Below are 16,649 nucleotides of genomic sequence, written 5' to 3'. Positions count from 1 at the left end.
GTGCTGGCTGGCTGCTACTTTTGCTGCTGTCTGGGCCTGGTCCGGCCGTTGCAACTTTGGTATTATGCCAAGTGGCAAGTACGCGTATCAATGGTGAAGTATTGTCTTCACCATGCTTATTATTCACAGTCAGTTATCATTACCTTATCATAGATTTTATATTAACTCTACATGAGCACCTACCTCTGTTGTTCTCACTCATTACTCACACGGGTGCCCTATTTGGTCGGCAAAGTACCTTCCAGTTGGTCCACCCTCTTTTATGCGAAAAAGAAAATAGGGGTGGAACACGATAAGAAATGAGGACATCGACAATTGTTATTACACACCATGCGTTTAAGCAGATCCAGCAACACATAATTGTTATAGAGATCTGAAAGAAAGAAAAAAAAAAAAAAAAAAAAAAAAAAAAAAAAAAAAAAAAAGAAAAAGATTGTCCAGCAGACACATCAACTAATCTATGCTTCAAAATAAATAGCCACAATCATTACCGAACAACAACCATTCAATCCCATAGAAACATGTTTTGTACCGGCTCATTATTAAGCAACACCATTCCACTCTTACCCACATTCAAACTAATTTGGGAATTCATAAGACGTTCAATACTGGCCCTCGTCACCCAGACAATAGACCCAGTCCCAACTGCTTTACCATTTATTGCCAAGACTCTCAAGATTTTTGGACAAGATTCTGCGGTGCAAAGCCCTGCCAAATCGTAAACCTCTAGAGGATCATACGCAAGGTTTTCTTTTCGAAGTTCATCAACATAGTCACTAGAAATCACTTCATTTCTTGAATCTACCTTTCCTGGCAATAATTTCTCCACCTGAACTCTGATACCGTCAAGTTTTGGAACCCAGAGATCCCCGGGCATTACCAAGCTCTCATTAGAAGACATAGTGGCGGGCTGAAAATCACTCTTTTCTTTTACCCTATCGATTTGGGCAAATCTCACATTGTCCTTATCACCAAACAACACCTCAAACGTCTCAGTATTTGAGCTCCTTAAACATTGACTATTTTTGGAATCGCACCAAATATCGTAGAACTTCGATTCCAATTCCAATTCTTGATGACCGTACTTTTCCAAGTATGCTGGTTTCTTCAATGATCCTTTAAAACGATCATCAATCTCGTAGAATTTATCCCAGCTAAGCAATTTAGAAAAAAATCTTCCATCATTTGGCAATGGATTCAATTCGCATACGTCATGCAAAGTGGTAAAATCTTCATCATTTAACACCAACCCAAATTCTTCGATCCCAACCATATCGCTTCTGTTGAGTTTTGATTGTAATAACAACTGATTGTAATCTAACAGCCTTTTTCTGCCAGTCGAATAATAACTCTTCAATTTCTTGAATAGGAAATCATGGTTGGAAAACGTTTTTGAGATCAATGCAATCATTCCAGTAGCAGAGGTTGGTAGTTTCCCCATCAATTCTTTGGGGATTTTCCAAATCGCTCCATTTGAGGTGTCAAATACTTCATTGTCGGGTACATCATCAATTACTATCTCTTCAGGTTCATCTTTTTCTTCTTCCTCTTTTTCTGTAGAATATGGAATGGTCATTTGTTTATCCAACCACATGGGATGCCCCTCGGTGGAAAAAATGATATTTGTGGAAGTATCATGGTGTATTGGATTATCCTCATCGAATAATAAATAAAGATATTTCAAAGTCTCACTCAAAACAAAACTTTCCATTCGATCTTGTTTCTTGTTGGTTCTAATATCTTGGATTCCTGAGAATCCACAATCAGAAATGAACCGCTTTTGAAAATCACGTAATATTCCTACGCCAATTTGCAAATATAGAGGATCTTTGGTAGCCCGATACAAGTAATATGTAGATTCGATAAACTCAGGACGCAAAGGATACCATTCTAAAGCAATTGCTCTCGATAAGCTATTGGCAACTTCGTTGTGGAAGTTCCATCGCTCAGGAATGCTTCCAAATGTATTCCAAAGCTTCAAATACATTATATGGGTCTTTATGGCATCATCAACTTTCCCAGCCAATACCTGTAAGCCGGAAAAAAATGCTGATAAGGAATCAATCCAGTAAGTACTGAGAAACCCATTTTCAACATTCACGTTGGTAAAGAACCAAGTATTTTTTGAGTTCACCGATAATGCTTTGTACGATATTTCCCAAACGTTAAAGAGTTCAGGATCATCAAACAAAATTGCTCCCTTTAAAGCATACTCAAAGAAAGAATCGATACTGGCTCCAATCCCACTTACCGAATCCAACCATTTACCTTTGTTGGGATTCAAACTCATAGATAGCAAGTCCAAAGTACTCCGCAGCTCCCAAAGAGTCATAAAAGCATTTTTGGAAACGGTTTCAAACGTCAGATCTCCGGTCAATTTAGATAATAGTGTCATTTCGAGCATCGGTGAACCAGCACCAGCTGTACATGTTTCCTGGAGCAAATTTGGAGGTACGCCCTCAATCCCATGCTTTAAATTGACTCGAGCAAAGGGAATTCCTGTCTTAGTCTGATAGGCCGGTAGTAGACGGTGACCTAAATCATAAGCCATAAATAGCAATTCATTGTTATAGCCATCGATCTTGAACCCTCTTTTTTCATCTACAGCATACATGTGACAAGTCAATAATGCCCCAAGCGCTCTAATGGAAGTTTCAAATACCTGAACCGTGGAATCAATATCAAACAGAATGTGATTTTTGATAAGTTCCACGCCATTAACAAAACGTTCATAGTCACCCATGATGATAAATGTATCAAGGGAATCAAGCAATGTCACCGAATAATTTCCCAATACATCGTTTCTCAAATCTTGACTATTTTCATAATTAGGTCCGTATCCCACACAAGTTATGGGTCTAACTTCATCTTGGGGAAATCCGTGGGTCATATACGAGTTCCAACCATGGAGAAATAATTCCCTTGTTTCTTCCCGAAGCTGGTGCAAATGTCGTTTGGTGAAACTTGAATAATTGCCTGTATCATTATTTTCATGTCCATTCTGATACCCATGGGCAAATGTCACTATTGACAGAAATATAAGGAAGTGATAAATCGCAAATTTCAAAAGTTTCCTAAGCACCAGTACTTCAACTATTGATTTTGTTGTTTTTAGAACCACCCAATGCTCTGTTGTTCTCATTACCAGAGCAGCCTCGTACTGAAAAAAAAAGACTTTACTGTTATTATTTGGGTCTTGTTAAATTATTAAAATATTACCAATCACAGCGGACAGTTAAAATACGTTTTTGATTTGCGTACTGAGTAGTAGTAGTGTCCTGAGAATATTGACGGCTAATTTCAGGGTAACCTTTTTCTAATAACATTGGGAAACACTACTAAGATAGCGCAAACACAAGATAAGATATAGGTATATCCAGACCCTTTGCAAATGACTCAACTAATGACGATCGCCTGTATGGGTTTATGATGTACCTGTTTCAACATCACACAGCACAAAGACAAAAACAATGGCAGAAAAAAAAAATCAATCTACAAGATTATCCGTAAAGTAAAATATAAAAAGTATCTTATTCAAGAAAATAATATGATATACACCCAACAAACCCAACTAAAAACTATAAAGACTCGAAAAACAAAGAGTAGTCTGGGGCCAAAAATTCTGCCAGCAACGCACAATAACAGCTAGAATTCATTGGCAGCTCTGGCGCTGATCAAACACAGAAACCAGCAAACTCAAACAATACAGCATCATTAATTATTTGGTAGAGCATGAGGAGCATTCACAAGAACCAGCAGTACAAGTGCAGTCTTTGGTGGTAGAACAAGAGCAGGCCATTATTAATAATTATTGAAAGGAGTAGTAGTTGTTGTGATTAACAAAATAAAATCTATTTTTTGCTTTGTGATACGTAAAGGAAACTACGATCAACTAAGAAACCGGGGCGAACCAACGGCGCTTTTATATTGAAGCTTTGCGATGTTTTCGCTGCACTTTTTTTTCTGAGATTTTTTTGCTTCCTGCAGCAAGGTGCAGCGAAGCGAAAAGCACTCAACAGAACTTCCACCAGCGACGTCATTCTGTTCTACACTCCTTCTAGTTTACTTAGCCTACCAATTATACGCATATCTCTATCCAATCTACACCTATTATTATGGTATATCGCTAAATTTTGTTGGCGAGCCTATGTCAACGATATTATTAGTACAAATGTATCTGTGGACAGAGGTCCCTGTCCCTGGAAACGTCCTTTTTCTAGAACTTGCCGTCGTTAGCGGTGATGTTATGGGCATGTTGTATACGATTATGCATTATTGAAGCGTAAAAGTTGATGATAGATAGACATATTGGTGAATTGTCAACCTTCCAGAAAATACCTCTATCTCTCCTAGTGATGCCCCTAGTAGAGCTTTCTTGGCTTTTATTCTGCAACAAGCACTATCAGATGTCTACACTTAAAGAATCAGATCAAACCCAGAGAAAAGGGACATATTTTTAGGTAAAAAAAAAAAAAAAAAGGGTGGGAACTTATGACTGTGCTCAAGATTCTCCAAAGAATCTACATGAAGGAGATTATACATTTTTTGGTTAGAAGAATCTTATAATTGTATCTAATTTTCTAGTCATTCTTTGAAGCAAATCGATTCTAAATGCTGGAGTACATTGTCTCTGGGGATCTTTTAAAACCCAAAGATACATGTGCACATACATAAGCTTGCTAACATCTATTTGATTACAAATGTATAAGGTGAAAATCACGTATAATTAGAATTACTAATACCCATGTGTTGAAAAAGGGAGTATGGTGATGCTTTACTTTGATAAGCAATCATCACAAAAATATTTGAAGTTCTTTTCGTCTTCCTTCTTCCTGACTGAGGGGTTGTTGACATCACTCGATCACTAGCCAGATGTTTTCACAAGCATTTTGACGAACTTGAAAAATTCTAGAAGAATTCATGGTTGGAGTTGATAACTGACATTGATAAGGATTATAATAATGAAGATGATAATAATAAATAAGGATAGGCTAGATAATAGGTGACGGCGTGCATGGAGTTGAGAAACAGAGAAAATAATGTGGTTGGATTTATTTTTTTTCAACGCAAGGCGGATCAGTGTGAAGAGAAAACGAACCGATGGAAATATTTTATATGGCATACTGGGAACAAGAATGTTGGTGGGATGGATTTGAAATGTTTTTGAGAGAGAATGTGGTGGAAGACGTGGAATCAACATGCTTCATGGGTATTAGCGTCTCATGTTGGTAAAATGAACTGAAATAAACCAAGTTAACCAGAAAATTGAAACGTCATATTAAACTGACGTTGGAAAAGGAAAGAAACAATAATCAAATGACCCCATATAAAAAATGCAAAATAATTGAGTTGGAGAAATGAGAACTAAAAAAGGCATGGAATAAACAGCAAGCTGTGTCATACTTGAAGAATTTCGGAGCTGTAGTCTGCATCGTTAATGTCAAGACTTGCAAAATTTTCATCATAAATGTTTCTTCTTTCCATCAAGTATACAAATTTGGATTGGGGATCCAAGGATTTGTATTCATATACATCATTTTCAATGTATTCGTTGAACGTGTTAGTCAACAACTCAATAGTTTCTATTGGCAATCTTTGGATTTTGTAATTTGGGTTGATGTTAGAAAATCTGTGGGAATTTCTTGTGCCAGACTTATCAAATGTCTTGGTAGGTTCAAAAAATGCTACTTTTGTACTTGGAGTCATTTTGATACCAATGGAGACAAAATTGTCGTTAGAAGCTTCAAATTTCTTGAATGAATAATCATGGTGATCAAGAGACTTTTCGTGTTCAAGGTTTTTTGCAAAAGTCTCGGCCACCGTGGTATCAATTTTTAGAGATGGTTTGATTGAATATTGGAAATCATTTTTCTTGGTGACTAGCTCAAATCCTTGGCCTATAAATTCCTCATCAGAAATTTCTTCAAGTGAAGAACTGGATTCGATCTGAGAATGAGTTTCAAATTCAAACTCATCAGCAGTGGAAATAGATTCTGGGGAATTTGGGGTATATTGGGGATGAATGGTCACGCTTTGGGTGCTGTTGGCTTTGAGAACAATATCTCCAACTTCTGAAGTTGAGGGCTTCTTCCCTTTGAACAACTTTTTGAACTTCATGGTTGCTCGAGCAAGCTCGTATAAAGGAATTGTTGACTGGTTGGTCAATTGATGGTGACCTAAGTTAATAAGTGGAGAAAACGAATGATATCCATTCATTGGGAAAGCTGTAAAAAAAAACTGAAAAGTCTGCTGTTAATATATATATGTATATGAGGTGCTGGTTATTTTTAGTATATGGATATTATTAGATCTAAATGTAAGGCAGTATACAAACTGTAGGGCATCAGTGAAGTGCAATTGCTTTCGCAACGTCTCTTTTCGAAAAGGGGTTATCAATTCTGTAGCGAAATATTTTAACAAAACGCAATGCAAGGAGATATAAGGCTTTCTAATATATCCCATGTGTTCTGCTAAGTTATCCATGGATACTCTTCGAAACGTCAAAAATTCCTGAGCATGACGAGGCCCCGTATGCATGATGATGTGGGTGCATCGGTATGTGAGATCAATACTTCTGACAAAACAACAAATCCCCTAATATTATTATTACTGCAATGTATATCAGTTTCAGGTTCTGCTTTCAGTTGTTCTGCTTTCAGTTGTTCTGCTTTCAGTTGTTCTGCTTTCTGTTATCATGTGAGTAGGTGGTCAATGTTCAAAGTTCCACCAAGCTCTCCCCTGTTTCATTTGTATTAATGGTTTACCAAAATGAACGAACTGATAAGCCTTGCAAGAAAAAAAGAAAAGAAAAGAAACTACATGAAAATGAGGAGACAAATCGGTAACCATGCTTCTATATATATTTTGAAGTTTCAAACTGGTGGCATTTTCTTGTGATTGCCTCTTGAAACTGATATCTTTGTCCACCAGTGGTTTTTGTATTTGTACACCCCTACACCCCTACACCCCGTAATCCCAAACAAAACCCACAAAAAATTGGAATCACATATACAAGATGACATTTGGTTTGACAAAGCCAAAATCATTAGATGATGACCGCTTTATCCTTGCTCGAAGTCACTGAAAATGTTGACGTGCTTCCTTATTCTCATGAATTGTCAACTTTCAAAAATTTTGATCTGACAACATTTAGGCTCATCACCCATGACTCTCAACAAGAGATTGGAAGAATCATTCCCTATGTCATTCAAGTTTTCCTTCGCCATTACGAATTCCTCAAGAAATTCATAATTATTAATACTAATGCCAAAACCGTCACTATTTCCAGCGAGTTGAATACTTTTGAGAAAAGAAGTCAGGCATTTGCCGAGATTGCTGAATACTTGAGAGCTACCGACGAGCTTGATACCCTTAAAGGATGGCGAAATGAGCTTTTTACCTGTTATTATCCTTCCAAGGTGGTTTATTTTACAGTGGAAAGATCATTGGCCCCGGCTTTGGGGATCCAAATGTATGGAATACATATCAATGGATACATTCCCCCGGAAGAATCTAAGGATGGGAACTTGAAACTTTGGGTGGCCAGAAGGTCTTTGACCAAACCAACGTTCCCGGGGATGTTGGACAATACCATCGCTGGCGGAATAGCTTATCCTTATTCTATTTACGATACAGTGATGAAAGAATCCATGGAAGAAGCCAATGTTGATCGCAAATACGTCGAGGACAATATTTCCTCGGCAGGAGTTTTAACCTACTTGTTCACTCCAAAAGTCCCAACCAGCAACGAAGGGAAAGGAGACTTTTTCTATACTGAAAGCCATGATGAGGACCATTTTGTCCAGCCTGAATGTGAATTTATTTATGACTTGAAGTTCAGCGAATTGGAGAAATCAAATGCTACTATTGTGGGACCAGCGATAAACGATGATGAGGTATCAGGATTCATGTTGATGACAGTAGAAGAAACCCTTGAGGCAGTGAAAAATGGGAAATTCAAGCCAAACTGTGCAATTGTGGTTATAGATTTCTTGATGAGAAAAGGCTATATCACTCCTAGTAGTGAACCCAATTATGTGGAGATAAGTAGAAAGATACATAGACACATTGCCTACCCTGGCATTTAAACTTCTGGCTACATATCTCTGAACATTTTGATAATATATATCCCCAAATGACCTGAAAAGCTATAAAGAGAAAGAATAGAAAATGCCTCCCAGAAAAATTATATTATTAATAGCCTATCAGAGAGATTGAAAAAAAGTAAGTAAACAAAAACATTAAATGAAAAATTGCATGAATCAAATCTTTGATAATTTTATGGATTCCAATTTTGCAATTAGCTCCAGTTTTCTATGACATGTTCTTTGAGCATATTTCCCACAGTAGCTCCCCCATACTGCTTGAAATCATAGGTGTAATTTTTTTCAAACCCATTTACGAGGTTTAAAGCACCAGTAATGTAGGGTTTTAAGAAATCGTAAAACACAAAATCTAGGCTTTCCTTATTTCCATTGATGATTTCGGTAGATCCAATAATGTTTGGGGAAGAATCTTTCCCTAAACTGTATGGGATATGAGGGGTGTCATCACCATCACATCCGTGATCATCGCAAGTAACGTAACCTTTAGTAAGGTTCTTGAAGCTATAATCAATCGGTAATTCAATGCCATAAAGTTTTGAATTATAAGCCATTTTCAGAAGTGGAGCCAACATGTAATATGGGTCTTGAATCTCATCAAAAAAGTCTGCGGCTCCCATGATGTAATCAAGATTATTCAAAATACCAATCGCTTTCCTAATGGTCGATAAAGGAACATTTGGCAAATACAACCACTTGTTTTGGAACGGTGAAACAATATACACAGAGTCATCAGTGAATTGACCCTTATATAAATCATATCTGATGGAACCAGTATTGATAACAACAACTCTTGAATTATTTTCCTCAACTTTTTCTTTGATTTCACTCTTCAATCTCACCAAGACTTTCTCTTCTAAGAATGAATAAAGGTTGAACTCACTTGGGTAAGAATTATCGATCACCAAGTAATCATTTGGCACGTAGCCAAAAACTGTGGTGATATTGAGAAATTCTCTCTGGATATCCAACTCTTTAGTTATTTCAGTTCCTTTGAGAGTTGAGAAAGTCTCTGCAGATTTATTAGAATGAGTATAGAATGAGTGGAGATTGAAATCGATGTAACGACGATTGAACTCCACGATTCCCGGGGCGGATTGCGATTGATAGGTTTCTGGGAAGTCAACACCTAAGAATCCAACTGTTTCACAATATCTCCCACTTTGCAATGCAACTGATCTTTCATCAATAACTGAAAAGTCTCTAATATGACTGTGGCCACCAAAATAGTTGATAACAATATCTGGGTAGTATTTTTTGATAACTCTATGTATGGCAGAGATTTCCGGGAAGCCCGAAACCATTTGCACTGGCATGTGTCCAACAATAACAACCATATCAATTTTCCCAATATTTTCCTGAAGCACTTCATGGAACCACTTCTCTTGGATAACGTCTTCGACTTTATCAACTCTAGTTTGTGGATTGAATCTGGCAAAATTGAATAAAAATCCAAAAGATAATATCTTCAATTTTTGATTCTTTGTTTCAAATATTCTATATTTTGAGCCAAAATCGACCCATTTATCATCTATGAGAATTTGGACATTTGCTGCCAAATACTTATCTTGAAATTTGTCTACCACAATCTCGTATTCTTGAAAAGAACTACTGGCAAGGTATAGTTCATGGTTACCAATGCTTAATAAGTCGAAATCTTGTTCAACAAAGAAATTTGTAGATACTTCTCCATTTATAACTGATGCATCACTTAATCCGTTTCCGTCGTGCTTATCGCCAGAGTCCAATACTATTAGATCAACACCAATCAGGTCTGCGTAGTCTCGCAAATGCTTAACGAAGGAAATGTAATCTCCCCAATCAGCACCATAATTTTCTTGGTTCAAATGACCAGCGTACCAAGCATGGGTGTCAGTAGTATGAAGGAAGTTAATTTTCCCCCATTTCAACTCTCTGAGCTTTATATTGGTGGGTGGATCTAACGCAGTTGGTTGTTGAAGAGATGAGAGATCATCATTATTGATTTTTTGAATTTGTTGTTGGGTATCGAAAGAACCTAAGGACAATGCAGTGGACACAGTGGCAAGTATTGCCGAGATACACACCTTCATTTTTCTCTAAGTCTATTCTATTATCGATTAGGAGATATGAGCAATATCCAAGAAGGTCAAAAAGAAAAGGAAAATAGGAGAAGAAACAAACAATCCTTGATGAGATAGTCATGTGACCGTATCTAATCAAAAGGGAAAAAGATGACGGCAACTCTTCATAATTGGGGTTATAAGCCAGTAATTATAAGGGTCTCTATGTTATTATTGTTTTCTTTCCTTTTGCTAAATGTAACTGCCTTCTTTTTGTAGTTTTAACTGCCTTCTTTTCGAAGTTGTAAAAGTTTTCTTCTTGAAACTGATGGAAGCAGCGTTAAACAACCCTGGTGGTACTAATCTCACTGTTTAATATTCAACAGATTGAACTCAATCAAACAAAAACAATCATTGTAAATATTTTGTTGAAAGAATTTCTCTAATGATCTCCAAAAGTATATGGGGAAAGTAGCAGGATCCACGAGGTATTACAGAAATACCTGTGAGTTTCGCCGTATTTGAAAAAGTTACGATTTATAATTGAACTAAAAGCATTTTGTTTCCTGTGGGAAGATTCGTCAGATCTGTTACATAGTGCCTGTATTTCATGCTATTTGATATGATTATCAATAAAAATGTGAATCTGCTGCAGCCACACTACTAGTCAAAGCAAACGATTAAATGCCTTTGACATTAAAATGTGTTGTAATCTCCAAACTGTTCAAGGAAGTAATACTACTTCTAAATCTACCTAAAAGAAAAGTCATACCTTATATAACTATGGCTGAGTAACCCTTGTAAAATAATTTCAGAGTAAATAGATGACTAAATAGAAACAGTAGAAAAGGGGAAAAAACTGTGGAACCACCATAAACTGTGTACCTGTTATACTGTGTGTGCCAGAATAACAGGCACAGATTGCGGAACCACTATTTTCATGCATAAATCAACGATTTCTATTATTATATATAATCAGATAGTTTTTGCTAAGAAGCCACTTCTTTCTACTTTGAATAATGTTTATTAGAACATTTGGCGGAAAATGACCTCTTCTAGTTTGGAAAAAGTTCCAGGAACGCTTCACGAGCACTTAGAAGAAGCCTCAAGTCATTATAACTACTTTGAAACTAACTTGACAGACAATGAGGTTTCAAAAAGGGTGGACGAAATTATTACTACCAATCCTGATCTACTTGAATATTCCGAAATTCTTCATAAAGGAGCGATTCTTGCTAATGATGATGGGAAAATTACCCCAGATCGTAATATTTACACTGCAAAGGAAATAAAAAATATCGAATACGAGTCTGCGCATTCTATCAGGTCCCAAGGATTTGCTATGTTCCTTGTTGCTATCGCAGGAAGCTTCTCTGCCATAAATTTTGGGATGGATGAATCTGCAGTTGGTGGTGCTCAACTTCAGTACATTAACAAATTCAACATCATCAATGCTAATGTTCAAGGTACCGTCAATGCCGCACCTTATTTAGCTGCTGGTACTTTGGGGACAGTGTCAACAGTGCTTTTGGACCAAGTTTTAGGACGTAGAGCCATTATTTTCATTTCAGCATTGTTTGGTATCGGTGGCTCGTTATGGCAGGCGCTTGCTCAATCTTTTGGGTCTTTGTTGGTTGCCAGATTATTTCTTGGCATTGGCATGGGGTTAAACTCCTCGGTGGTTCCGATTTTTATCGGTGAAACCAGTCCCGCTAAGTCTCGAGGATCTTTCCTCATGTTATGGCAAACATTTGTGGCCTTTGGTGTTATGTTGGGAAGTGTTTTCAATCGAGCTTTTGTCGGCCTTGATCCTTCTATCTCCTGGAGATTGATGATTGGCTCTTCTTTTGTACCTCCATTATTTGTCGTTGTCCTGATTTTGTTTGCCCCAGAGTCCCCAAGATATTTACTTACTAAGAGGCAAGCTAAGAAAGCCCTTGAAGCTCTTCTTAGTTTACGAGGAAATGAATTATCTGCAGCCAGAGATTTTATCATTTTGTACACTTCCTTAAACCACGCCAATGAAATCGATCGTATTCCAATCTTCAAGCAGATTAGGTTTTTTTTTGTTGATAGGCGGATCCGGTTTGCATTTTTGGGGGCGAGTTTCTTGATTGTGATGCAGCAATACTGTGGCGTCAACATCTTGGTGGGGTACACCACCACCATCTTAGTTGGTGCAGGGGTCAGTGACACCAACGCAATTGCCGGTAGTATTGGTATTGGTGGAGGATGCTTTTTGTCCACTTTCTTTTCGTCTCAAACTATTGATCGTGTTGGTAGACGTAGAATGCTTCTTTACACTTTCCCGGTACTTGGTGGTTGCTTGTTTTGGTTAGGGGGCTCGTTGTACATCAGTGATTCAAAATCTCGTTTGGGGTCTGCTCTTACCTCCATGTACGTATTTGTTTTTGGGTTTGGCTTGGGGATCGGTCCAATTAGTTGGATCTACAACGCCGAAGTATATCCATTGCATGTCCGTGCCTTTGGAAGCACGGTGGGAATGACAATCAATTGGATTCTTGATTTTGTGTTGAGTATGTCATGGCCTCAAATGAATAAAACCATGACCAGTAGCGGGGGACTCTTCTTCTACGGCGCAATGAATTTCTTAGCATTCGTCCTTACCTATTTCTTCATTCCAGAAACTGCAAAATTGACTTTGGAAGAAGTTGACTTTGTTTTTAGCAGTGGTGTTAGAAAATTTTCCCTGGAGAAATTGGGAAGGTTGTTTGGTACTAATTAGGAATTTAAATTACTTTCCCCTCCCCCTCGTTCTTTTGCTCAGATTACATTAACTTTTACAATTCCATTATTTAAAATTACGAATACATGATGAAATCAGTATATCAAAAGAGAAATAAAAATTATTTTTTCTTTATTCTTGTTACATCAAATTTCATTTTCTATATTCCTTTAAATCCAGCTTACAATAAATTTTTAATTAAATTAAATTCCATAATATATTTACATATATGCAAATAACTAATTTCCAAAAGCAACTAGCTAAACAAAATATAAACTACCTTAAAACCAAACCACCCAACCAAGAGAAAAAAGCACAAACAAAAAGAGAAAATGAAAAAAACAAATCATAAAAAAAAGGATCATGATTTAAAAATCATACAACAGTTAAAAAATCCTCTATAGAATTACTTATTGACCCTTCTTTTCTTGGAGTCTTTACCTCCATCTGATTCTTCTAAACTCCGTTTCGTTAACGAAGAACCAATGATTTCAGATTTATCAGATTCATTATCCAGAGTTTGGGCATTTGAATGAATGGTCTTCGTTTCAGAAACACCATCATTTTTTGCGGCATTCTCTAAAATAGAATCAGTTTTTTCGACAGATTTATCAGAAAACGAGACACCAGCTCGCCTCTTAATAGCTCTTCTAACAAATTCTCTTAGCTTAGTTGTTTCATAGGTAGCACCTACCAAGCATTCCACATTCCTATCCATAATGTCTTCAGATAGAGCTTTTCTACTTGTTTCACTAGTAGATGGTTCATCTGATTCAATATTCGTAGTTTGTGACGTATTCAATGAATCACGCATCATTTCATGAGATATTCTATTGATCATCTGGTGAAGAATACGCGGTGACTCAGGACTACCCAATCTGTGATCACTACTTAATAGCCTCAAAGGAGAGTTTCCCCTAACACTGCTATGCCATCTTTGATGATTTACGTACCTGCTAGTATGCAGAGAAATATGATGTGAGGTTCTGGCCACTCCAGTAGGCACGGGAGGCTGTAATATCCTAATGACTCTATCTTGTCGAGGAATAGGGTCTGACTCACCGACGGTTGCATTATTTGATCTTTCAAGAAATCTTCTTAAAAAGCCTCCTGAGCCATTCATAGAATTTGGCCTAAACGGCTCATTATCTTCACTATCCGAACTACTATCAGTGTTAACCAGCACTATCTCACGGAGGTAGTTATGATCATGACTAATATTTTCCTGGTTTGCTAAATTCCTCAAATCTGTAGATGTCTCTCTTCTTCGTATACGTTGATTTAGAGGGCCTCTCGATACTTCATTTGACGAGAGAGCAGTATAATGTCTTGAAAGAAGAATTAGTTCTAACAACGAAATATACAAATGGACTAGTCTCTCATGATATTGGTGCGAGTTTGCACCATCCACTTCATTAAAAACTTCAAGACAGCGCTGGATAAGATCTCTATTTGCAGTCAGAGTGGCTGATATTTCATTTTCTAACCTTTGAATTGCACCAATATGTTCATCGTCTTCTTCAGTTTGGCGCGCTAAAAAATCACCAATATCATAATCAGATGGCGGGGGTGATCCATTTCTGGTTGAAGTCGAAGGCGATCGTGGTCTGTTTCTGGAAGATGGTGTTGGTGAAGTGACCCTGGAAATAGGGGGAGGAGACAAAACTCTTGAGTGAACTCTTGATGTTGATCTTGAATTTGATCTGGATCTCAAGATTTGATTTGCATTAGAATCAGGATCGATTGCAGAATTTCTTAGGGTATTCTGCAATGTTTGGAGTGAATTAAGAAGGTTTGGATTATTACTGTCATTATTATTATTGTTAGGGGTTTCGCTCCCTACTAGGGCAGGAAAACCATCGGAGTTTTCGTCATTAGAGATCAAGTTATTATTAATATCCAGAATATCATCATCATCATCTGATACTGCTGAATTATTTTCTCTTCCAAGTACAGACGAAACGTTTGCATCCACGAAAAGATTATTGAATGTGTTGATATTAGTGCGATTTGGAGAATGAACATGAGGTACCGTGATACTACTCGAGCGACTTGATCTCAAAATCCCATGGACAATTGTCCTATTGTCTCTATTTCCGCTACTTGAACGTGAGCCTCCAACATCTCTGGAGTTTGTATTAACATCACCCGATAATCTGTTGTTACCTTCGCCATCAATCGGATTTATAATACTATCATTAGTGGTAAAAGCAATTCTTGGTCTCCTAATAGAATGAGATCTCCTTAAGCTAGTTTCTCTGGCACTTTCAATAATACTCAGATCACTTTGGTCGTCTGTGGCGATCGCATTCAAAGGTATGGTGCTATCCATCTCTTGGCCAGTATTCACCAATGCGGGATCGTTAGATGGGACATTTGTTGTAGTGCCATGTAGGCTTGTTGATAAAGAGATACTTCTGCTATGTTGTCTTGTCAAATTAGTATGGGATCGGGTTCTTTCAATAGCTTCCCTGTGAAGAATCAACTCCTCGTCCTCACCTTGACTGGTTTCAGTGTCTTCGCTACTGGAACCAAAACCTCTTGAAGGGTTTCGCGGCCCATTAGAATTTCTAGGGATATAAAATGATTCATCAGCACTCGATATTCTGACTCTTTTCCTTATATGAGAAGGGCTGGGGCTCCCATCATCGTCACTGTCACACCCCAATGAGGCATATGAAATACCCATCACATATACCGATGCCTATGAGAACAGAACAAAATGCTGGGTAAAGTGTATGCGATAATGTACCTGGCAATCAGCAGCTGTTTGTGAGACCTTGAATGAAGATTTGATCAATATTAATTTATATTTGTGATTTTTTTTGTAAGGAGAGTGAGTGCTTTTGTTTTTATTATTATTATTGTTTCTATGCGAAGAGCAAAAAAAAAAAAATACAAAAAAAAACACCTACTTCGCGCACAGCGAAAGTTGTCAGCTTTTATTGAAAACTTGAGCTTTCATTCACAAAAGGAAAGGATAACTGTGAGGATAATGGAAGATGAGCAGACAGGTATTGGGATTGGGAAATGACGTTGTGAACATTCAAAGGTTTCGCAACATTTTGGTGCACCATGGGATCAATAGTAGTTATGTTAAGCGGTTGACACAACGGATCCTAAATGAACGCCATGAATATCCAAGATTCGCTTCACTATTGCCGAAAGGCATCTCAGGGGAAATATCTGGGGATAAGATAGACCTGTCCACGTTGCATAGATGCTGCCAAATACTAGCAGGGTCATGGGCGTCGAAAGAGGCGTTATTTAAAAGCTTGGATCCACACCACCAGAAGCACTTTGTCTTCAAGAACTGGTACAAATGGAACGACGAGAATGGGAAACCTAATATCCAGATAGATCGTTCTGTAGCACCACTGGATAATATGACAGAGGATCAATTCATGCTCAGTATCAGCCATGATGGGGATATGTTGATAGCGACAGTATTACGCATTGGTAATGTGGAGTTACCTGATCGGTGATAGTGATGGGTATCCAACGATATACTATAGAATACTATAATGAAACATAATAACATAATAGCATAATAACATAATAGCATAATAATATAATGTAACATAATATAGTATAATATGACATAATAATATAATATAATATAATATAATATAATATAAAATGACATAATATTATATGACATAATAATCGCAGTAATAAATAAAGGGCCGCCTTCCTGTCCGGCATCCGCCGTTGGCGGTTTCTCATTGGTTAGCTGCGGTGGTGCCGTTCTTTTTTTCC

The 16,649-nt window shown here is 37.4% G+C and overlaps 7 protein-coding genes across 7 annotated transcripts; 3 read left to right on the top strand and 4 right to left on the bottom strand. All coding sequences in view use genetic code 12, as the record gives it.

Annotated features, from left to right (window-relative positions):
- Nucleotides 1-505: 505 nt before the first annotated feature.
- Nucleotides 506-2,890, bottom strand: MNL1 (alpha-1,2-mannosidase MNL1; the record flags this gene model as incomplete). Its single annotated transcript, XM_064998756.1, has 1 exon — nucleotides 506-2,890. The coding sequence occupies one exon, from the start codon at nucleotides 2,888-2,890 to the stop codon at nucleotides 506-508; it is 2,385 nt and encodes a 794-aa protein (XP_064854828.1).
- Nucleotides 2,891-5,397: 2,507 nt separating this feature from the next.
- DASC09_051560 (uncharacterized protein) lies at nucleotides 5,398-6,216 on the bottom strand (the record flags this gene model as incomplete). The annotated part of the gene is made up of 1 exon (XM_064998755.1): nucleotides 5,398-6,216. One exon carries the CDS (start codon nucleotides 6,214-6,216, stop codon nucleotides 5,398-5,400), a length of 819 nt encoding a protein of 272 aa, XP_064854827.1.
- Nucleotides 6,217-7,049: 833 nt separating this feature from the next.
- On the top strand, nucleotides 7,050-8,087 carry DASC09_051550 (uncharacterized protein; the record flags this gene model as incomplete). The annotated part of the gene is made up of 1 exon (XM_064998754.1): nucleotides 7,050-8,087. One exon carries the CDS (start codon nucleotides 7,050-7,052, stop codon nucleotides 8,085-8,087), a length of 1,038 nt encoding a protein of 345 aa, XP_064854826.1.
- Nucleotides 8,088-8,299: 212 nt separating this feature from the next.
- SMN1 (Smn1p) lies at nucleotides 8,300-10,174 on the bottom strand (the record flags this gene model as incomplete). The annotated part of the gene is made up of 1 exon (XM_064998753.1): nucleotides 8,300-10,174. One exon carries the CDS (start codon nucleotides 10,172-10,174, stop codon nucleotides 8,300-8,302), a length of 1,875 nt encoding a protein of 624 aa, XP_064854825.1.
- A 1,015-nt stretch (nucleotides 10,175-11,189) lies between these two features.
- DASC09_051530 (uncharacterized protein) lies at nucleotides 11,190-12,890 on the top strand (the record flags this gene model as incomplete). The annotated part of the gene is made up of 1 exon (XM_064998752.1): nucleotides 11,190-12,890. One exon carries the CDS (start codon nucleotides 11,190-11,192, stop codon nucleotides 12,888-12,890), a length of 1,701 nt encoding a protein of 566 aa, XP_064854824.1.
- Nucleotides 12,891-13,296: 406 nt separating this feature from the next.
- Nucleotides 13,297-15,579, bottom strand: DASC09_051520 (uncharacterized protein; the record flags this gene model as incomplete). The annotated part of the gene is made up of 1 exon (XM_064998751.1): nucleotides 13,297-15,579. The coding sequence occupies one exon, from the start codon at nucleotides 15,577-15,579 to the stop codon at nucleotides 13,297-13,299; it is 2,283 nt and encodes a 760-aa protein (XP_064854823.1).
- A 313-nt stretch (nucleotides 15,580-15,892) lies between these two features.
- Nucleotides 15,893-16,375, top strand: PPT2 (holo-[acyl-carrier-protein] synthase; the record flags this gene model as incomplete). Its single annotated transcript, XM_064998750.1, has 1 exon — nucleotides 15,893-16,375. The coding sequence occupies one exon, from the start codon at nucleotides 15,893-15,895 to the stop codon at nucleotides 16,373-16,375; it is 483 nt and encodes a 160-aa protein (XP_064854822.1).
- Between the last annotated feature and the right edge of the window lie 274 nt (nucleotides 16,376-16,649).

This window comes from Saccharomycopsis crataegensis (genome assembly GCF_037102585.1).
Source record: "Saccharomycopsis crataegensis DNA, jcf7180000000085, whole genome shotgun sequence".
In the NCBI taxonomy this organism is placed as follows: Eukaryota; Fungi; Ascomycota; class Saccharomycetes; order Ascoideales; family Saccharomycopsidaceae; genus Saccharomycopsis; species Saccharomycopsis crataegensis.
Note: the sequence above shows the minus strand (reverse complement) of the source record. Positions and strands in the feature narration are given on the sequence as shown.